The following is a 23,591-nucleotide window of genomic DNA, read 5'->3' as shown; positions in this document are numbered from 1 at the left end:
TGACAATCCCGTTACCAGACTTTCCACTGGATTTGGTGGAAGTTTGGGGAACGACAGAAACTGTTTATGATTGATAAACCCTTTGGTGGGTTGTTAATCAATTTAAAGAGACCCTTTGTTGGTCTAGTTAAAGAGACCCTTTGGTGTCTAGTCAACACAGGGTTGAATGTATTCATTAAAGAACGACCATAGTTTTCACAACTAAAACACGGACGCTTGGTTTATAACACGGACGATTGGTTTATAACACGGACGAGGAATGAAATGGACGAGGTAATGGAATGGACAAAGGAATGAAATGGAGCATTACCATTCCATAGTCTTGTTGGGTTACCATGTGGGAATGGAATGAATCATTACCTTGTGTTGTTTGGTATGCAGGAAAGGACGAAGGAACATAATCGACGGTAGCGGTGGATAGGAAAGGACAAAGGAATAAATGTCAGGTTGGGTCTTGTGTTTTGCAAATTCTGCACTGTTGGTCCTAAGGCTTCATAAATTACATAAGTGATTCCACTGTTGGTCTTAAGGCTTCATTAGTTACATAAGTGATTCCAGTGTTGGTCCTAAGGCTTCATTAATCACACGAGTTTTAAAAATTGCAACCACTAGGATCACTTATGTAATTAATGAAGCCTTGGGACCAACAGTGCAAAATTTACAAACAACAGGAATCAACCAGTAACTCTAAATTTTATCAAAATAACAAGTGTGTTTAATACTTTATAAATTATATAAGTTTTCTAGTTATAGCCTACGTCTTTTTGTTTCCAGGATATATGGTAACCCGATTCCGAATTTTTTTTGAAGATGGAGTTTTTTTGCACCACTAATCAAATATATGATAGAACTTGTTTAATTAATAAACGAATAGCCCATAACAATGACAAACTTGGCAGAAGCCCAAGCCCAAACAAAACAGTTTCTCCTCCCACAAGGGTATGGAAGAAAAAAGCAGAACAGAAGGAATTTGAATTTATAGAAATTGGATTTGCTAAAGGATATAAGTTAAGTGAATTGAAATCTACCAGTATAAGCTTAAAGAAACCCACGTCCACCACCTACTGGCCGCAACACCACCAACAGTGGCGGATCCAACAATTTTTTTTTATCGGGTTTCTTTTGATGGATTCTTATTATTTTTTTCCGAATCATACAAGGTTTCCACTAATTTTTTTCATTTTTATCCAAACCAAGGGGGTTTCTGGGAACCTCTAAAACACCCCTGGATCCGCATCTGACCGCAATAATGTATCATCGTCGCTAGGGGCGGATATAGCTAATATATAGAGGTAGCTTAAATTTTGGAAAATCGGATTCTAGCCCTGCCCCTTTAGGCACCATCGCCATTCCCAACCTACCATGTGCCACCACCACACTGAAGGTTGTTGAATTCTTTTCCCAACCCAACACAATATTTGAAGTAGATTCTAATTCGTTCAAATTTGAATTCCATTAGATTCCGTTGTGTTACATGGTTAAGCTACTTGCTTGTTAACTCTACATGGAATCAAAGCTCATGACACAGTTCATACCGGAAATGATAAAAGAAGGTGTACCGTCGGTAAATTGGATTATAAAGGTTTAAACCAGTATACCAGTACCAGGTCAAGGTTAAAATTTAGACTTTTAACCTCTTATGGGCCAAAAAATGTGACGATTTACCTTTTTAGTAAAACTTAAGGCTCACAATCCACATCGATCAAACTTCATCAACAATCCACATTGATCATTGGGTTATTTTTTAATCATGGATTAACTTTCTGAATATTTTATATTACGGAATGATGTAGTTTATTTATTATCTTGAGATGAAATTGTATTTCATGTATTTATAAGATTAATCAGTCAGCCCGGTTGAACCGCCGGGTACAACCCGATTAAACCATTTCTGAACCTAACCCTGTACAATTTAAAAACCGGTCTTTAAAACATTGACCGAAAGCCAGTAACGGCAAAGGGGTGCTATTTACTAACCTTCCCATGTTTAACGCTAAATTTTGCGCACTTCAACGCCAACCCAACCCAGCCAAACTGTTTCAACCCGAACTAGTTATCCAACACGTCTAACCTGTCCACTTGCAACACACAGAGAAGCAAGCACTTGTTCATATAACACAAGTTTTATACCTAAAAACACCCGAAAACAAATATGTACATAAATACGATGCCGGAGTAGGCATCTATACATGTCTTTTTTTCTTCCTTGGGAATTTCTATCTCCCGTCTTCAAAGAACTGGAGTTACAGAAGCATGAAAGATGGCTCACATTCTGCTGAACCGCTTCCATGATAACCGATTACTAAAACCTAACAAGCAGGTGTCTCTGTTAGTTTCAAACTAACAGGACCCGAGTTACTTGAAACTTTCAGAGACGCAAAGAGACAAGAAAGTTTTGCTATCATTGGACTTGTTTTCGATACCCTTGGAACCAGCGCTAACTCTTTGCCTTTTGACGGACTATTGTACCCTTCCAAATCAGCTTTCGTTATAAGCACAGCATCCCCTGAAGATGCTGATGTGGCAGCTGACACTGATCGCCAGTGTTTGTATTCTTGCACCGCCTGCATACCACATATACAGTTTGAACACACACACACACACTTGACAAGTCTTAGATTGCAGGTTTATATTAATATAAACAGAACTAACCTTCCATTGAGATGGCGCCAAGAGTACTCTAGGTCGCCTAGACCGCACGTACTCCAATGCAGATATCGGGGTCATGTGTTTGTATTCAACCTACAAAACGTTGAAACTCGCTCATTTATACAACATTCAATACTTAATAATTTAAAACAAGAGTTAAATGTCATTTTCGTCCCTGTGGTTTGTTCAATTATGTCAGTCAAGGACAAATTTCAAATTTGTACCATTTCCGTCCCTGACATTCTTGAAACATGCCAGTTCCATCCAAAAAAAACTAAGGTTGAATCGAATAATCGGACAAACCACAAGGACGAAAATGACAGTTAACTCATGTTTTTTTGGACGGAACTGGCATGTTTCAAGAATGTCAGGAACGAAAATGATACAAATTTGAATTTGTCCTGAACTGGCATAATTGGACAAACCACAGGGACGAAAATGACAGTTAACTCATTTAACGATAATACAACGTTTAACGCTACCAAATAACAAAGCACGATTGTGGTACTCCTTCCTCTCCCAGCTTTGCAATGCACGTATGTCGTTCTACAACGCGTAGCATTCTCTGCAACCAAACACAAGAAATATAAGCCGAAAACAGAGTTTTTAACAGAAGTTGAAACGTAAACCGTAACGAAATACACTTCACTCACTGTGAATGAAATTTACAGCTCGGTCAATGTCCTCAAACGAAGGAGCAAATAAGTAATCTCGCGTAGGAATAACAAGATGGTCTATATCATGAGCTCGATACAACGAACTCGGAACCAGAGTTTCATACGGCTCGTTAAGAGTAATAACACCACCAACATTAAGCTGCTTCAACCGAGGAACATCTTTCGGGAACGGTACAGCACCCAACAGAAGAAACTGTTCAACAGAAACTTGAATATGAGTATACCGATTAACCCGAAAATAAACCAAACTTTAACATTAATTAATTAATTCCCAATAAGATTAACGATAATGTTACAAGCTATCAAAAGTCAAAACACATGCTATTGATTCTTCCTTCCAATACAAACAAAACTACAACACAAATTTCTAATCAACAACCAATTAGACGGTCAAACACTCTTTTGCTTGACCAATTAAACGGTCAAACACTCTTTTGGTTGAGTAATCAAACATCAAAGTAATCAAAAAAAAAAAAATCAAGATTATATGTTAATTCTCAAAATAATACCTGATCAACTTGATCCCACCATCTAAACTCGGTTTGAATTTTATTACGAAAAACATTATACAAAAGGGTCGGGTAAAACAGGATCCGAGCACCGGCACCGACTAACGCTCTTTTGGCATCAACGGCAACGATCTGGCGTCTAGAATCATAATCAACCGTACGATGGTTAGCGGTTTGTAGATCAGAAGAAGAATCATCGAGATCCTCGATCTTCATGTGACCGATCGCAACCAAACTTCGAATAAAAGCAAAACCCTAACACCGACAGTACCGATCAATAAATCTACAAGCGAATACTGAGACGTAGTGGCTGTGATTCAAGATACAAATTGGTTTGTAGCCAACATGTTTGGTTGATTTGAGCTGTAAAGAGAAAGGATTGATTCAAAGTGGAAAGGATACCGGGTGTTGTTAGAATCTGGAATCGATCGGATCGGATCGGATACTTTTCTGTAGAGTTTAGAGAGATTTGAGTGAAAGGGGAAAATGGTATGGAATGGTGTGAATAGGGAAGGAAATGGAAGGGGTGTCTATGGGTTGATTACGGAAAGGCCTCAATTTGAGACTTTATCCTTTTTCCTAATTTAAAAACATATCTATCTTTATCACATATTACATCTATCTCTATTGAATTAAATAAAATTTAAATGTTATTTTTTTATGAGTGAATTTCAAGGATTGTCCTTTATCTTTATACCTATTTTCAGGCGCTGTCCTTTATGTTCAAAATTGACGAGTTTTGTCCTTTATATTTTCATATCATACATGTTTTGTCCTTTAGACCTAACTCAGTTAGTTTTTTCAGTTAAACTTGGTCATATGTTTTGCACATGAGGGCATTTTTGTCAATTCAAAGGTAAATTCAACGGCAGATTTACAGCTCAAAGCTTCTGCAACCTCTGAATTGACAAAAATGCCCTCATGTGCAAAGCGTGACATGACCAAATTTAACTGAAAAAACTAATTGGGTTAGGACTAAAGGACAAAACGTGTATGATATGAAAACATAAAGGACAAAACTCGTCAATTTTGAACATAAAGGACAGCGCCTGAAAATGGGTATAAAGATAAAGGACAATCCTTGAAATTCAACTCTTTTTTTATTTTATTTTATGTTTTACTCGCAAAATACAAGGTTTAGAGTATTGGGTGTGATCGCACCTTATTATTTTTCGTAATAAAGGCCTCCAAACGAATTGAATGGTTATAAACTGTTTCTAAACTTGTTCGGCAGAAAGTTTGTTTATATTCGTTTATTTAATAAACGAACGAACACGAACAAAAATTTTGTTCGTTTAATTAAATGAACGAACATGAACACACCTTGTGTTCGTTCATTTATGTTCGTGAACACTCATTTATGTTCACTAAATTACGTTCGTTTATGCTCGTTTAAATTTTAGTAAGTACATAAATAGTTATATTTATATGAATATTAAGTTTTCTAACTACTTATATAAATATAATTAATTAGTAATTGAGTTTTCTAATAATAAAAAATGAAATTTTAGAATTTTTTTTAAATCGTAACTAATCACTTACTTAATACTTATATAAAAAAAACTACTTAATTTTAGTATCTATGAACCCTAATTTAGATGTGTTTTCGGATGAACCGTATTATATTAGACTTGTTTGTTTGTGTTCACTAATGCTAAATTGTGTTTGTTTATATTTGTTCAATTACGTTCATTTGTGTTCGTTTATGTTTGTTTTGTTAATTTATGTTTGTTTATGTTTATTCAAATATGTTTAGCTAAAAAAAATTGTTTATGTTCGTGAACTGTTCGTTTAGGCTTTAAACGAATGAACACGAACAAGCCCGATTTTTTAATAAACGAAAATGAAAAAAAAATGTGTTCGATTATATGTTCGTATTCGTATTCATTTTCGGTTAAAGTTAAATGAACGAACACGAACATGCATATATTCATGTTCGTTCGGTTCATTTACTGGCCTACAATTTAATCTAGCGTGAGTCCACAAACTTCTAATACCAACCTCCATAAAACTTTAAAATATTGAAACCAAGCTCATAAAATTTGAAATATTTGTTTCATAATTTAGAATTATACAAATATAATTGTATACACCTATTATAAACTAGTTATTTACCCCGCACTTCGCGGCGGGAGTGTGATCGTTTTTCTCAATACAAGCGGCTGGAGTTTCGCCATTATCGGTTTGGCTTGTCGAGAAACGTAAAGGCAAACACCGATACCTTTTCCCTTTTGGTAAAATACCAACAACGATGTTCGCTCATAAGCGGTTGGATTTGTTACGGTATCACAACTGTAATGTCGCCCGATGCCAAAAAAATTAGTTGATTATGAGTAAATCTACGTTTTGAAGAAAATCTAAACTGAAACATTCACCAAAAAGGAAAAAGTAAAACCGTCCATTCCGTAAATTGGGATGAATTTTGTAAAATTGTGGTAAAGTGTTGATAAAACTTTTTATTTTTATCACCTATTTTACCTATTTCCATTCTTGTTTTATAGCTTTTGTTGGATTGCTGCTTCCAAACCAACATAACTAGTTTAATACCCGTCCGATGGACGGGCTTTTTAATGTCATAATAACATAAGTATCTTTTCCTTTGCATTCCAAACAAAAACATTAGTTGTATACACATCCGGTGTGTGTGTTCGTACGCGCTAGGCAAAGTTCATTTCTCAGCTTCAAGACACTTGGCAGGTCTTCAATGGAAATCTTTCCTAGTTTACGCCTTTCCATCTCTTCAAACCTTTATACCAATGCAAAATATGAACAATTAATAATACTTAAAGCAAAAAAAAAAAGGGATTTTTACATATTTCTCCTTTCTAAGAGACCTTATTACATATTTACCCAACCTTTAAAATCAATTACATATTTCCCCTTCCTAAACTATATCAATTACATATTTCCCCTCCCTAAACTATATATATTACGTATTTATCCTTTTCACTAAAATTACTTTTATTAATTTACTATTTTACCCTTAATAAACTTATTAAATCATCATTTACATACTGATAAAAAAACTTATTTTATTAACCTCATCATTGTTCACAACAACAATATCCTTGATTTTAATCAATAATATACGGAAGACTTCAAAAAATTCGATTCTAAAGGCAAATAAAACAAAAAAAAAAGTTTATAAAGCTTTATGAAACATGCTCGACAATTTTATACAGAACTTGGTGCATTCTTGTGCCAATTTCATAATGGTATCATTCCCAGCAATTTTGTTAACTCAGCATCAGTGTGCAAGCTAGAACATTCCAAATCCAAAGCTTCATTTTTTGAGTTACGCGCCGAAACTGTTATATTTCTCTTTGGATATTCCATCAAGTCATATAACGAAGTAAATTTAAGACCCTTTGTATCCCCACGATCTGATATCTTTACAGACACTGGATGAGTTCACAGACTCTTCTCCGGTCACCGGATATGATGAACCAGAAGATTCAAAAGACGATATAGGAACTTGCTTCTAAATCTGATTCAGTCGATTGGTGTCGATTCAACGGCTTCTAAAACCCAATCCTGATTCAATCAATTGGTTTCTGATTTTGGTTGTCTGTCGAAATCCACTTACATGTTTGCAACAAAAAGGTCGTGATACTTGCGAAGTTGTAGAGAGTCGTGATGTTTGCGGTGTTTATGCGAAGGTGAAGGAGAACCAGGGGTGTGTGAGTAGGGTTTTTGCGAAGGTGAAAACCAGGAGAATCCTAACAGTCTGTTATTTTGATAGGAATTAAGAAAGGGTAATTGGGTAATTTCTTGTGTGGAGGGGAAATATGTAATTAAAATGTTTGATTGGGTAAATATGTAATAAGATGTCTTAGGAGGGGGAAATATGTAAAAATCTCCCAAAAAAAAGAGAGAATTAAGATAATGTCTCATGTCTAAAAAGATTAAGAAAAAGAATGAGAAGTTTGTTCTACCTCTCATGGCAAAATAAATCTTTGCTACTCTTTTAGGAAGAGACCTCAAGGGTATTGCAATTGCTTAGGGTAAAATAATATCATATATGATCTTTTTGTATCCTATCGACCACTTAGAAATCTTGTATGGAAAAAGGATGAATTGAATTATAAGTATGACTGATTCTAGCAGACCATGTTTTAAGTAGTATTTGAAGAAGTCATACCTCAAATGATGGGTGCTGTGATTGGCATGCAACCAAGTTTAGAGTTGTATTTGATCAAGCCCTAATGTCCATTGTTATCTTCAGAGTAGGCAGGGAGAGTTTCAATAATGCCACTGTGACAAAATCTAAAAATGAACATAAGAGTTGTCAATTGTTGGAATCACCCAGAAACAGTAGAATTTATAGTGGTGTAATACAGTTTAATACCCGTCCGGTGGACAAATATTTTAGTGTCAAAATGACATAAATATTTTTTCTTTGAATTTTAAACAAAAAGATTATTTGTTTAAAAAAATTATGCGGAATGTTTTATAAATGGGTTCATATTTACATGTATATTATCCCTAAAGAGAATCAAATGTTGAAGATTGACATAGAACGGTATCCATTCAACGGTATGTTTCATAATCATCAACATGAATTACATACTTTTGAGTGTCAAAGTCTCTCTTCATGAAAAACTCCCAACTAAGTGTGTGAATGTAGGGAAGTGTCAATATCTCTCTTCTTCTTTTAAAAACCCCTCAATTGACTGTGTGAGTTTAGGGAACTATGTCGGCTTATGATGGTCATGTCGTTGTTCTTGGTGCCGGCATCCCCTAGACTTGTCTCTTATCCCCATTCTCATTGGACTCTTTATTCTTTAACAATCAAGAGTTGCACCTACTTAGAACCCTTTTCACCTACAAAATCAACCAAACATCATTAACAGAAATTCATGGCTTATAACCTGCTGAGTAATTTTCTATATGGGTCAAAATGCATTAGCACAGTTGCCCAAAACATGTTTTGGGGAATTAAAACTGAAAGTTTTACAGTTAATGATATGTGTGCTAAAGATTATTACTCAACAATAATTTATTTTTTTATAAAACGAATTAGTAGGTTGTATGCTTAAAAACATTCTACAAGAGACTTTCAACCCATTTAACCCATTTGGCGCTACAGATAAAACATGACCCATAAAATCAACATACATGTCTATAAGTAAATGGTATCGAACCTTTTACCCAACCTGACCCCTAACCATTTGTGCCAATTGCTAATGGTGCTAATAAACAAACCTGTTGCCTGGACATGGTAAAATAAGGCTACCTAATTACTGATATCCCACCGCGATAACCTATGTCTCAAATACCGGTCCTTGACCGATATCCGATATATTTTACCGCATCAACTACTTAGCCGCCGACCTGCCCATTGTGTCACCAGTAAGTAATTAAAAGTAATTAAGAGAGTTATGTAGTACCTTTGGAGCGTAAGACCTAGAGTATGTGATGTTGATTTGGCAAGAACAATTTCGGAGAAACAGACCCCACATTTCATTCAATAACTAACTGGTTGTCTTCCAATAACGGGTTGTATAAAAACCAGTTTCCGTTAACACCAAATAAATGTAGACTTTAAAAAGATCACAACTTTTGTCATTTAAATTGATTAAGGTCAGTTGCCTAACGATCTCTTCTTCATCTTCTACCTATGACAAGATAAGGGCATAAATGTAAATCCTATTTTGCATTATTAAAACTAGTTTAATACCCGCCCGGTGGACGGGTTACGTTGATGTATCATAAGTAACAACATATAAATATAATAGAGTCAGATTACACGGTTATATAAACTATAGTGCATCAAAATAATAGTGACAATTTAGGACAAATTTTTATAATATAACAATACTGTACATTTTAAAAGTGATTTTTATAACAGTACTATTAACACATTTTTAAAAGGGATTTTTATTTAAATGTTTAGATATCTTTGTGTTGTTTTTAGTAATTAAATTATCAGTTTAAATGTTTGACACGATTATAAAATTAAGAGTTTTTTTCGAAAGGTAGAAAGTGTAAGTTTAGCTTACCATACGAAAATCATTAATATGTAATGATTAGTACACGCATAGAAACAACATCAGAAGGGTAAGCATCTTGTCTATGGTATCAAATTGTGTTTACATCTTAAATGTTATGACTTTGGGAATCATTGATTCTTTGACGGGTATGATACCTGAGTTAAGTCGCTCTTTATAATTTTTTTGCAAATTGGTTGAATACACGTATGAATATTTGGTTCCAAAAGACCTTAAAATAAATTTAGAAAAACAATATTGTAAATTTACAACCTGCTTCTAGGCAGTCAGGTTGCTTACAACATATATAGGGTAGAGACCAACCATAAACGAACTGAATATCCCAGCTCCTACCACATAAACTAACAAACCACAAATTGCAAAAGCTATCACCGTTATCTTGTGTTCTTGAGTTTAAAATTAAAGGAAAGAAAACGGAAGGGAGAAATATAACAAATCAAAATATATAAGTCACTATTTATTATCATCAAATTTATTTATCATAAAGCTCAATTCTAGTTTGCCACTTACAAGTTATGCTACCTCTGTAACTTACTTCATGGACTAAAAGACACATTGAGGGTACCTAACAAAAGAGGTTGGACTCCTTTCTTCATGAGGTGAATGAAAGATCAAGGATAATTAGACCACCCGTAGTGGGGCGTGATTTTTAAAAAAAATTGAAAAAAAACGACCCAAAACGCCCCTCCCCCCACTACACCCGGCGTTAGCCGGCGTTATAATTCAAAAAGTTGCAAGCCGGCGTTTTAATTAAAACGCTAAATTGGACGTGCAATAATGGATGTGGCCAATGGGAGACTTCCAAGTGTAAAGGTGCCATTTTTTTTCTCTATAAAAAATAATTGTTTATTGATTGGAAGGGGCGTTATTGGCATAATGTCCCACTATGCCACTTTTGCTATAATGCCCCATGCTGACTGGGATGCCACGTGTCGGATAATGCCCCATGGTGGGGGCATTATTTTGTTCCACCACTACACATGGTCTTAAGGAAAGAAGGATATCTAAACTCTCCTGTAAAGTTAAGTGACAATCGGTCCAAATTGACTAAGATATTATTTTTAATGACATAGCAATACATGCAACAAAATCTTGATAACTTGAAAGAAATTGTTTGTAGTACTGAATGACAGATCTATTTACCTATTCTATATGACGGTCCAAATGCTTCAAATGGACTTATTAGACATGAAACAACATAACCATAACAAAAAATATACAAGAACGAAGAAGGGAGGGTTTAGGATATATAAAAAAAGATATGTTGTTAGATACCTTATAACATGCATAAACTCATAGTGGACAACTAATTATGGGTCTTTGGTAGCAGTTCTTAGAAACTCGACTAATCCATCACGTGTTCCATTGTCCACTATCACACAAATCATAACACATTTTAGTATGCTTTTCGGCAAGCTACATGAGATACAATAGCTGTCAAGTTCAAATTAAACGCAAATAAATAGCAACTGATATTTTATTACTAACATTAACAACCAAGTAACATTGTATTACCAGTTGTAGCACAAAATTATTTTTAGAAAGATTCTTCATCCATTATAACAGAGCAACAACAAAGTGAGAATGATTAAAACTCGCTAGATTATCAACTTTGAATACATACCCGATTGTATACGAATCAGAAATTGAAAGCACAACAAAAGAATGTGTATGCTATCATGCTATCAATCTGTTAGATATATCCATACCTAAATAGACTTGTTTCCCACAATTAGGGATGGCAAAAATACCCGAGCCCGACGGGTATACCCGAAACCCAACACAAATGGGACGGGTAGACCCGATACCCGACGGGTATTGGGCCGGGTATGGGATTAGTTTTAAAAAATTTTTACGGGTATGGGATTAGGTGATACCCGACCTGATTACCCGAAATCACATACCCGTTTACCCGAACTATATACCCGATCATATACCCGAAGTTTTTAATTTATATTTTTATTTTCCATTAACCATTATCTATTAGTGACACGATTTTACAACCGGGTATGGGTATGGGATTACCAATACCCGACCCGAACTCGACCCATTGCCATCCCTACCCACAATCTCTGCATCAAACACAAAACTACAGTACTATAAGAACAAATAGACTATCACCTTGAGAATGTTATAAATTCGCTCAAATCCCCTATTACCGACATTTGTAAGCATTCCAATGATGAATATCTGCACCAATAGTTACAAGTTCTAGTTACAACTTATAATATAATTGAAAAATTGGGACTATTAGTCAAGCGAATTTAGTTCCATCTAATAATCAGTATCACAGTATCACTGAAATAAAATACACCAACGTCTCTTTTCTTAACTGATCTTCAACGGACCCGTATAGAGAACCTTAATCGGACGCTAGTAAAAATTTTCAACCTCTGCAACAATAAGAACAACATCGAAAAGGAAAGTCGATAAGGAACAAAGAGACGAACAAAACCCAACGAAAGAAAGGTAATCTAACCGGTGGTGAAGGTCTTTGATCATTTTGGCATGACAACCTTTGAAATCGTTATGTAGGTTCCAAGAATATCCGCAACATAACCAAACGTAACCAGCCCTTGCTCAGCGTTATGATAAATGGAATCCCACAATAATTTGGACTTGCACCAGATCCAACATGATTTTGACAATTGCAAATTGATCCCCAAAGCTTGATGCAGTCACCACTGGTCCATCAAGAGAAATAACATGCCTCTCAAATAAAAAAAATATAAAATATTAAGTTCACCATAAAATTATTATAACTCAATTAATAGGCAATAGGCTGATAATGTAATTTTTAGGAGTCAAAAACAAAATCGGCAAGCCACCTCTGTGAAAATACGAAGAGCATTTAAACTTGTAACATCAGTATCCCAAGAAGATCCTAGTGCTACAATTTTTATTTCTTCAAATCACATATAACACTGAGTATAAAGTAACAAAATTTATATATTTTTAAAACTCTTAAGTTAAACTTTAAAATCTAAAAAAACACAAACCTTGCTATTATTTACCTAGCTTTTTAAAATGGACCATACATGAGGGTGCTAATATTTGACTTATTTTTAAGAAGACTCATTGGATATGTCAAACATAGTATCCAAGATCACAGCAGCCTTTCCTTTGATATCACCAATCAGATTCAATACCTAAAATTACATGTAATTAAACAAAAGATATTAAAAAAAAATTCATAGATAATTAGATAAGCTGATAAAGATTGGATGTATGTGGTCGCAAACTATAACCATCATAGCTCACAGTTTTGCTTTTCTTTTAATAACTTGAAACTTTATCAAAGGGAAAACAAAATAGAAACCCAATACCGAATTAACAATACCTTATCTTTTCCTCAAAAACATGGGTAGTAGGATTACCATAACGCCCTTACTCAAAGCTAAGAGTCCTTTTTCCTGGTTTATATAACCAAAAGTGTATTTGCAGTTTATATTTCTACATTCTGCATCTCTACTATTTGAATGTAAATTGGGCGAATCAGCTGCAAACAACACAAGAGAAAAACTTATTAAGTTGTGTCATAGTAGCTGACAATCGATCTCATGAATTGTTCCTCAGAAGTCCAAAATGCAACAATACCTGATACCTTGCTAGCTCCATAAGGATCTCCCATAACCTACCTTTCATCTAAGAAAGCTATGAAAATAGAAAACATGTTAACCACTTACACATGAAGAGAACATATCATATGTAACTGAGAATAGTTCAGCCTCACGAAGACTTTTGAAGCTAGAGCAAATTTCATATTGTTGCCACTCAATTTCTGATGACCTTAGCCAGGTCTTCAAACCAAAGCCCAAAAGAACCTTCGATAAACACCTACAAAAGCAAATATCAAAACTAAAAGTCAGTAGAAATTTAATCAAACATTTGGTAGGCATAGTCGATCACAAAAAAAAACATGCTCAAACAATTGGTAGGAAATTACTTTTGATTAGTTACCTTAATTGCCAAAAATGGTTTATAAAAAATCAATCGAACCAACCACTTCGTCTTGTTGGATGCCCTTAAATTTAAATTAAAAACAAAAAAATGAAGACAATTTTAACAAAACCATAATTCTATTTTGATCAATTTCATTGAAAGCCCATCTGGGTATCTCCAATTTGGCCATTCCCCATGTTCAACAGTCTCCATGGCTATTTAAAGAAAAACTAAAGAAAGAATTACCAGAATGTGGTCGAACACGGTGAATTAACCTACAGATGTCTCATGTAATCTGTGTATCAAATAACAACATACATAATCGAAGAATACTATACAAACTTAAATAATATATTCGGAATAACCAAGCGTAAACTAACAAATGACATGTGAAACGTAAAATAAGAGGTGAGTAAAACATTACTGAGAGGGCTTTCGAGTGGACGAACAAATTCGGATTCAGTCCGGCGAGCAACGAATCGAGCTTTTGAGCAGAAAAGGAACCAACTGAAACGAAAAAGGAGGGTTTCAGCGATTCATCTGAATTTGATAACGCTGATGGCGATGTTAACCATACCAAAGCGTTGCGGCAATTATCCGAAGGAGATTTTGTAGGGGCTGGAGGAGGTGCAGCGTTGATTGTACCGGTGGTTGAGGATCTTTGCAATTTAGTATATTTCTTGAGAAATGAGGGAGAGGGGGTCTTTTAAAAGACAGGGGGTGAAGAGAAACCGACGAAAGCCAATAATCACGGGGAGGTTACAGGCGACGTGGGGGAGGAAAAGGGGAGGCATAAAACTGCCGAGAACTGCTACAATAGCAGTTAAAAAAATGGAGTTTAATGGCTGAGATTTAATCTCAGCCAAATCTAATGGTGAAGATTGATTTGAGAGTTGGTAGACTTAATGTGTTCCACATATATATATATATATGTAACTAGTAGGAAACCCGCGCGATGCGGCGGGGGTGACAATTTACTATACAATACTCGTTTTCTGTTAGTTTTATCAAATCTCTTAGGATGATTTGTATAGTACGTCTATTGGTTTCTTATACGTAACATCGGTATAGTCTATCTATGTCATAAGTATTATAAATCTCAATAATCAATCAACAAAGTACTTTGTTGAATGTTCGTAAAAGTTGTAAAACATTAAGATGGTGTTTTCGATACACACAAATAGTCTTTTGTATGTTGCTTAATGAGGTTAAAAAGCATAAATTTGCACATATTCTGCTAAAAATTAGAACTCCATTACATTTTAAAAATCATGTTATCTGGCAATAAATTCTATTCACTTTTGAAAAACAAAGATACACCATCAATATCAAGAACTATAAGTATATAAATACCATGTTACAATGGTGAGATATAATGTGATGGTACTGAAACGATAATAAAATGGGAAGTACCGGCTATGTGATGGTTATGGTGTATTGGTCAACTGAGGGTAATTCTTAAACATGAATTTAACTCTAAATTGACTTAACAACTTAATTGTTCAGTTTAAGAAGACAATATCAAACACATTATTATAACATAGAATACAAAGTATCTTTAAAAAAAACAAAATAGATAAAAAGGACAGGTAAGATAAATTAATAAGGTAAAAAGTACGTTTGAGATTCATCAAAATTTCTCCACCCTCCCATAGCAAGTGACTTAAACATGTATATGCCTTAAAACGCAACGTTTCAACCACTTCAATTTGTAGGTACAAAGTAGAAAAACATATTTGCGATTAACTTTTTTCTTCCTAAAAATATGTTTAGTCCATTTTTTTTAAGAAAAAATAAACTAAAATTCATAACTAAACACAAAACTGGGTTTATTTAATTAAACGGATCAAGATTGCTTGTATACTATAAAGTCAAAGTAACTATTATAGTGGCAAATTGGCAATGACGACAATTGATCAAAGTTTGGTAGCATGTAAATTGTTGTTACACGCACTTGTAATGTATATAAGTAGATTACTTCATCATCTAATGAAATATACACAAGGACTCTCATGCTTATTTTGAGTGGCTTTTTGCCTCAAGTTCCAACCTTTTCAAATTTAAACAATACGAATCAGGAAGATTGACATAGATTTTACTAAAGTTTGAAGAGAACTTGACATGTTTAGCAGCCACCATATCTTTCTCTGATGCTGGTAATAATCTTATCCCAAGTCCCGTCTTCCTTGCGGCCACTCTTTTCTTTAGACAATGTTGAATGATATAAGTATAAAAAACATGGGTATTGTTAAGCTAAAAGTTTGATAAAGAAAAAAGTATGTACTCTAAGTTTGGCGCGGAAAGACTTTTATATTGAGTAATCATCAAAATTTGTAGCATCGGAGGCCTTTTCTCCTTTGAAAACTTCTCCAAGGCATCCCAATTCCTAAATGTTGCCAAGGCAAAAACCTTGAGCCAATACCCTCGTTTCTTGGATACCTGATTCAATTGGATAATATGAACTCGAAACCGAAGTAAAAACCCGATGAACACCGTATAAATAAAAATAGTAAGCACGTTAAATGCATTATATGTTCAAGCTGATCACATCAGGCACAAATAATACCCGTATAAAAATTTGTCTTTTTTACCCGTTACGCAACGGAGTCATTTGTCTCCGATCGGTCTATTAGACCGCCATGGCTAACAATCAACAACAAATATAGAACTACCTGCCAAAATTTAAAGAAAAAACAAATAAAAACTATAGAAACCAAGATGACAATCTCGCTAAATGTTTTTCATCTAACGGGTCTAGTTAACAAAAAAGATATGGAAATATCATTGTTGGATTATTTGGACCAACATGTCTACATCAATGAAATCAAAATCATTTGTATTGTTTCAAACAATTCACGCCATGTACAGTTACCCGTACACTATTATAAATAAACCAATAGAGTAAATCTATTAATGGTGGAATACAGATAGATACATGATAAACCAAATCCATTAGTAACAATATATCAAGAACGATAACTATAAAAGTAAGATTTGAAGAACAAACAATTGCAACAGTCCCTTATTCCTCATAATATTCCTAGTAAGATTAAAAACATAATTTTTTGTTCAAATTTTGACAAGAAATAGCCCACTATGAGGCCATGGATCCTAACACAGCCGAATGCAAAAAGTGTATGCAAGATTCAAATTTTATGAATTCTCTATTTGCAATTGTAAAAATTACATATAGAGCATCATGAAAAGCTCAAGTTGCCATTTATGTAGGACTATCCATTTTCATAATTTGTTTTAGATTGTTGAGCAGTGTAGGTGCTAGTTAAATTTAGTAGCATTAATCCTTGTTATCTAATATTTCTTACAGTTGTAATCTAAGCTAGGTATTTCAAACTTCACTTCATCGGTGGAAACAAAAATACTCACTATTTAAACTTCTAAAGCAAGATGAGAGGGAACAACTTACACAAATGAGAAACTGTGCCATTTTTGGATTCGTGGCTGTTATAAAACAACTTGAACTCATATAAATTTGGTGCTCCAGGTTAGAAATGTGGAGAACAAGCAAAATATGGCAACCTTTTTGATAAAACGAAGGTAATTGGTTCAAAGTATTTGGCGATTTCAGCATACTAGAACTTATTTGTTCTTAATTATTGACCTTTATGTTTATTTTTATTAATCTTTAAGGACGAAAACGCATGTTCATCCATCGGTGCAGGTTGGAAGCAAAACGCTTGGCCAAAAATGGCACAGTTTCTCATTTGTGTAAGTTGTTCCCTCTTGCGTGACGAAAACAATTTAAACTTCTAAATTGGCCTCCACTTGCGTGAACGAATATAAGGGTATTCAAATCTCGTAGGGTTTGGTTAATGGCAATGCAATTAGTAAGTCGTGTACAGAGCGATTACCACGTATTCGATGCGAGAAACTGAAAGAAGCTAATCAATGAATATAAATGTATTCAAATCAGATGTCCTCAATATGTCATTTCCTTTAAACATACACAACCCAAATCAAACAAAAATCATCACACTATAAGACTTTAAATCCACTGATCAAAACAAACCTTGAGACCAAGAAACTCTATGGCTCTCTTTATACGTTTGAGCTTAAACACTATTATTACTTCGACCAGTACTATCTTAAGCTTTCTTCTTCATATTGGGTTTCTTTCACCAACACAAATGTTTCTCCACCACCGCTGTCCCATATGAACATCCTAATCAGTTCATCATCACTTCACTGAAATTACAAATTAAACAAACCGGTTTCTCTACATTAGACACAGTCTTAAACAAAAATGAGACTGAATTTCTCAATTTTATCAACAATAATAGTGAATATTACATGAAAACTATATAAGTTGGATTAGAGTTTCTTATAACAAAACCCTAGGAATCAAGAATCTTCAATTCTCTCCAAATCAAAACAGCAAAACACTGAAATTACAATGCAAGTGTTTCTGGGAATGGATTAAAAGCACCAAAAATCCATATGAATGGGGAGGATTCGATTGACATTTGAGGATTAGATAATCAAAAGAATAAGAAACCATGAACTATTGTTGTAACAATGAGAACAAATTTACCTTAATGGAAGGGGAGCATGGTGGCATTTCGTATAGTTTACCTGTCGATCTCTCTTGAAAATAGCCCTAATTGCTCCCTCATGGATCCTGGTTTCGAATAACTCAAGCAAAACAACGGGTTTTGACGGTGAAGATGATAATTGAAGGAAAAGAAGGAAAGATGTAAGTAGCAGCGGAATCCATCGATGAACAGAGCGGAGAGGAAGCGGTTTTGTGGAGAAACAGGTAGGATTGTTCACGATCTGAAAATACCAAGGGTTAGTTTGAAGTTTGAAATTTGAAATTTGAAATTACGCCTAAGATATTTTAGGGGTGTTTGAAATTTGTAATTGAAAGCATTTTTAAAGCATATCCGTTAAAATCGGGGTAAATTACCCTCGAGGTAATCAGTTGTACGCTAAGGCATCGTCTACTTGTACATTTTAATCCGCACATTTATACTGTCCAAGACAACTATCAAAACGTCGACAAAAATGAGTAGGTCGTCATGCTATCTTTGGATTTTTTTTAAACAATATAGTTTATAAGATATGTCAAGAATACGTAAAAAAAATTATAAGTTTGTTGTGGAGGGGTGAATTGTAACCAATTATCTATAATTTTGTTAAAACCTCATGGATTTAAGTGTAATAAGTTTAGGAGCTAAAAAATAAATAGTGTTTAAAAGACCAAACTACCCTCATTTTAGGGGTCTTTCTATAAATAAAGAGGGGAAAAAAGTTCTTATTTTTTGGATATCTTAAAATATCCCTCCCTCATGCATTATAATATAGTATAGATTTAAAAGTAACTGCCTTTTAGACCAATAATTAATGAAGTTATGTACCTTGTCGAAACAACCAAGAAGAATACGGAACGCGATTTCACTTCTGAGAAGCTTGGTGGGCCCATGAACCACAGAAATAAATTCAACAGCCCTCAAGCTATTCATCCTTCATAACCCTGTTTTTAAACAACCAAGAAAGAATATAGCATAAAAAGAAGTTTCAAAACATCAGTTTAAGCAGATACTTTGAATAAGAGTAAAATGCCATTTTCGTCCCTGAGGTTTGACTAATTTGCGACTTTGGTCTAAAGGTTCGTTTTTCCGCATCCTGATCCAAAAGGTTTGAAATCTTGGCAATTTCATCCGGCTCCTTAACTCCATTCATTTTTCTCAGTTAAGTCAGGGATATTTCCATCTTTTTTGTTAATTTAAAGGGCAATTCGGTCTTTTTCACTTTATGTACAAGCATTTAGCATAACATAGAAGTATTTCAAATACCAAATTGCCCTTTAAGTTTACAAAAAGACAAAAATACCCATGACTTAACTGAGAAAGATGGATGGAGTTAAGTAGTTAACGACCCAAATGAAAATGGCAAGATTTCAAACTTTTTGGATCCAGATGCGGAAAAACAAACATTTGGACAAAACTCGCAAAACTGGTCAAACCTCAGGGATGAAAATGACATTTTACTCTTTAAATAACTATTAACTAAAATTTCACTGATAGGCTTTTCTGTTTCGCTAATCAACATAAACAAAAGAAACAACAACGTTATTTAAAACCTTGAAGCTACTGATTTTGTCACTTGTACACAGTTGGATCTCCATTCATCATCCGTGAAGAAATTAACTAAAGCTAGCATGTATTCGTTTAATTCTACGGATAACCCTAGTAGCTGTCGATCTAACAAAAGACAGATTATAACAACCACCAGCTCTTCTGCTTCTGATGTGGTAAAAGTACAATGAATATTCCTACAATAAAACACATAAAAACATCAAATCGAGTGAAAATCGTAAATTTGAAACAATTAAAAAATTGTTATGTACTTATGTGCCATTTGGGCTAACCTAGATTGGCTACAAGCAGCTACGTATTTAATCCAAGTTCTAGTGTTTTGAGATGCCTCACTGCCTTCAGAATCTGTAAATAGAATCATTGTTTTGAGTAATTAATAAATCCCACATAAACGTAAATTTTCCGATATAACTTAGAAAAGTTATCTGATGACATTACCTCCAGATAAATTTCAGTGTCGGAAGAATCTTTAGTAGGTGAATGAAATACGAAACCGAAAGTTTCAAGAGCACCGCTCAGTTCTGAATAACTTGGTAGCCAATCAATCTTTATAGACGGTGACTCATCCTGATTAAGCCATGACAATAATTATAAAAATAACAATCATATAGTTAAGCAACAAAAAGAAATTGATGCGCAATTATCACAGAAACCTCATTTTTCAGCAACAAAATAGCACACCAAAAGTCAACCGCAACATTTCTGAGTACTTCCTTTGATGAGTATAACACTATAAATCCATATAGAATTGAATAAATAAAATGACAAATTATAATTTAAACATGTATTATCAGATGAACAACATACTTAAATGAAAAGTCCAATTCGCTATGGATTTCTCTACTTCGCCGCATTTACTGACCAATTTCAATAGCCAGCCATTAGTCAACAAACCTTCAAAGAACGTTTCTCCTGCAATAATAAAAATGCAAACCAATTATCCACCAACATTTACATAACTCATGTATATATGTATAATACATGAATAGCTACACTTTTATGCATAAACTGACCTGATTCAGTACTAAGTTCAACCAGTGAGTTCACTTCATGGTCCACACACAAACGAAAAAGCGAGCAACTTGAAAGCTCACTAAATGCAAATGATTGTGGGGTTTTCTGGGTGTTGCACAAGAAACCAACTGTGTTATAACGTATGTTTTAAAATAAGCGTTGCAAAAACTGTATTGGCAAATGGCTGGTTAAAGCGTGTTAACCTGTTTCCCAAAAACTTGAAGACCCCAATGGGATACATCATCTTCATCACCTAGTTGAGTCATCTACATAATTAAACTCATAAAGTTACACAATTATGATCGATATCAATAAAAACAACAATAACTTATATCATTAGAATTTAAAAAAAAAACCAAAAAAAGATAATTAAGATAAAGATATGTGCCTTCTCGTGACACTCGTCAACATATTTCGACAATTTAGCAACACGACCGTCCTCTTCATCATCCGAATTGTAAGACCTTTTAGTCTTGGCCAACTTAGATTCTCTCTCGGCTACTCTATTCTTCTCCTTGTAGTGATCCACTAGCAAATCATCCAATCCAAGCACTTTTTTCCTACAAAATCGCGTATAAACGCTTTAGCATGTTAGACAATGCGTAATGGGCATTATAGGGGCGTGAGGGGGATTGATAACGCCCCCAACACCGCACCCTGGTGTTATAGGGGCATGAAAAGTATAGATGGATCGTGGTCTCTAATCTTCCAGCCATTATTACATAAAACTAACCCTAATCTACCCCATGCCAGTAACCGAACCTGGAGTATTTACTTATGCTAACATAAGATCAAATTGAATTTTATCCATTTAGATTTCATTAGCTCATCGCAACAAATCATCCACCAAAACATATTATATCTTCAACAGCACCAGTCAACAATTTTAAATCTCGCAAACCTAATCAGATTAAAAACATCAAAATCTAACAAAATGAAAACTAAAACCTGATCAGATTACAATAGCAAAAACACAATTAAAACTAAAACCTATAATGAAATGAAAACATTAAAAACTGTATAAATCCAAAAGAATCAACAAAACTTACTTTTTGCACGATCTATTCAATTATCATCCACAGGTTTCTCCTCAACTTTCTCCACTTTCTTCTCCTTTTCAACCACAACCGGCGTCTTCTCTTCTTTAACCTCAACCGGATCCTCCTCTTTAACCGGATTAACAGATTGTTCCAGCGCCGGTGCTACCGGCGGATCAGGTTGCGCCGCCGCTACCTTTGCCGCCGCTCCTCTGGTTCTGCCGCCTCTTCTTCCTGGACCGGCGGACTTTCTCGCGGTTTTCGGAGGCATCGTTTGAATGAAATTTGTCCGATTGATTGGAAAATTTTGGTGAATTGGAATGTATGAACGTGTGTTGGACGGTAGTCTGGAACTCTAGGTTAAACGGGTCAATATCAATTGGGAGAGAGAGACGACGGTGGGGAGGACGGTAGTCTGGAACCAGGTTAAACGGATGAATCAGGTCTGCTTAACGTACATGGAAGTTACAGGAACGTGGGGAGGAGATGACGTGGGAGAGATTAAATCCGTTCAAAACTTCCTCCTAAAATTTTAGGAGAGAAACTATAACTTCCCAAACTGCCACCATTACAGTTTTTTATTTGAGTTTAAAGGGTCAAGATCAAAAGTTGATGAGTTTAGATGGCTAAGATTATTTTAAAAGTTGGTTAGACTTAATGGGTTCCATATATATATATATAATTGATAAAAATCCAAAAACCTCTTACAGAATCACAAGTTAACGGGTTTTTTTTCATTATATTTATCGTAAATTAAAGTTTCATCATTTCTAGAGCACCACCATGCCCTACCTTTTGTTTCCCAGCGAGAGATCTCTCACCACCATGATCGTCGGCGACACTGAAGAACGTCACCATCGTCATCGCAGCTCGGTGAGAGACCGGATAGCGTCGACTTCAACACCACAATCGGAGCTTCACCACCACCTAACCATCGCCCTCTTCGAACACGTCACCACAACAAAATAGCCACCACCACCGACGACGTTGCAAGCGTCTATTACGCTACCACACACACCCTTCACCATCAACAATTTCTCTCAGATTCTGAAAGATTGTGCTAATCTTTGGCAGAGTGTGGAACGGTGGCTGCAGGGGTGTTCGACTCAAAAACAGCAGCGGACAATAGGGATGAAGAGATTACAGGCGTGCAAAGGCACCCATTGTCTAGTTATAACATGACACGTGGACCAATCAACTAAGATACTGTAGCTAATACCTTTCATAAAATGTTATATATAGTAACTAGGTTAAAACCCCGTGTATTACACGGGTTGAATAAATCTAATTTTATATATTAAATAATAAAAAGTTATATCTTTATGAATCTCGTATATTGTATGGGTTAAATAAATGTAATTTTATATATCAAAAAATAAAAATAAGTTATATCTTTAAAAATCATATGTATTACACAGATTAAATAAATGTAATTTTGTATACTAAATACTAAAACTGTCGTATCTTTAGAAAACCCGTGTATAATTGGGTTAAATAAATCTACCAAATAATAAAAAAAAAATATCCTTAAAAACCCCGTATATTACACGTCTTGAATAGATCTAAAAAAGAGTTATATCTTTAAAAACCATGTGTATTATACAGATTAAATAAATCTAATTTTGTATATTAAAAA

At 34.6% G+C, this 23,591-nt stretch overlaps 2 protein-coding genes across 2 annotated transcripts; both read right to left on the bottom strand.

Annotated features, from left to right (window-relative positions):
* Positions 1-1,934: 1,934 nt before the first annotated feature.
* On the bottom strand, positions 1,935-4,391 carry LOC110936776 (phosphatidylglycerophosphate phosphatase PTPMT1). Its single transcript, XM_022179178.2, has 5 exons — positions 3,836-4,391; positions 3,303-3,519; positions 3,132-3,214; positions 2,653-2,742; positions 1,935-2,564 (listed from the first exon to the last, which is right to left on the bottom strand). Exons 1-5 carry the CDS (start codon positions 4,049-4,051, stop codon positions 2,310-2,312), a joined length of 861 nt encoding a protein of 286 aa, XP_022034870.1. The 5' UTR covers positions 4,052-4,391; the 3' UTR covers positions 1,935-2,309.
* A 13,284-nt stretch (positions 4,392-17,675) lies between these two features.
* On the bottom strand, positions 17,676-22,524 carry LOC110933635. The gene is made up of 11 exons (XM_035988947.1): positions 21,968-22,524; positions 21,307-21,478; positions 21,122-21,184; positions 20,918-21,023; positions 20,712-20,816; positions 20,558-20,634; positions 20,343-20,471; positions 20,177-20,249; positions 19,889-20,080; positions 19,164-19,279; positions 17,676-18,579 (listed from the first exon to the last, which is right to left on the bottom strand). Exons 3-8 carry the CDS (start codon positions 21,182-21,184, stop codon positions 20,196-20,198), a joined length of 534 nt encoding a protein of 177 aa, XP_035844840.1. The 5' UTR covers positions 21,307-21,478; positions 21,968-22,524; the 3' UTR covers positions 17,676-18,579; positions 19,164-19,279; positions 19,889-20,080; positions 20,177-20,195.
* Between the last annotated feature and the right edge of the window lie 1,067 nt (positions 22,525-23,591).

Source organism: Helianthus annuus, chromosome 4 (genome assembly GCF_002127325.2).
Source record: "Helianthus annuus cultivar XRQ/B chromosome 4, HanXRQr2.0-SUNRISE, whole genome shotgun sequence".
Taxonomy (NCBI): Eukaryota; Viridiplantae; Streptophyta; class Magnoliopsida; order Asterales; family Asteraceae; genus Helianthus; species Helianthus annuus.
This window is presented reverse-complemented; position numbering and strand designations above follow the sequence as displayed.

Excerpts from the sequence above, each read along its gene's own strand:
- LOC110936776 (XM_022179178.2), bottom strand. The coding sequence starts at position 4,051 with ATGAAGATCGAGGATCTCGATGATTCTTCTTCTGATCTACAAACCGCT. Across the intron at positions 3,215-3,302 it reads AGCTGTAAATTTCATTCACA|AGAATGCTACGCGTTGTAGA; the intron begins GTGAGTGAAGTG and ends GTTTGGTTGCAG. Across the intron at positions 2,743-3,131 it reads CAATCGTGCTTTGTTATTTG|GTTGAATACAAACACATGAC; the intron begins GTAGCGTTAAAC and ends AACGTTTTGTAG.
- LOC110933635 (XM_035988947.1), bottom strand. The coding sequence starts at position 21,184 with ATGACTCAACTAGGTGATGAAGATGATGTATCCCATTGGGGTCTTCAA. Across the intron at positions 20,635-20,711 it reads GAATTGGACTTTTCATTTAA|TGTTATACTCATCAAAGGAA; the intron begins GTATGTTGTTCA and ends ATGGATTTATAG. Across the intron at positions 20,250-20,342 it reads ACACTGAAATTTATCTGGAG|ATTCTGAAGGCAGTGAGGCA; the intron begins GTAATGTCATCA and ends TTCTATTTACAG.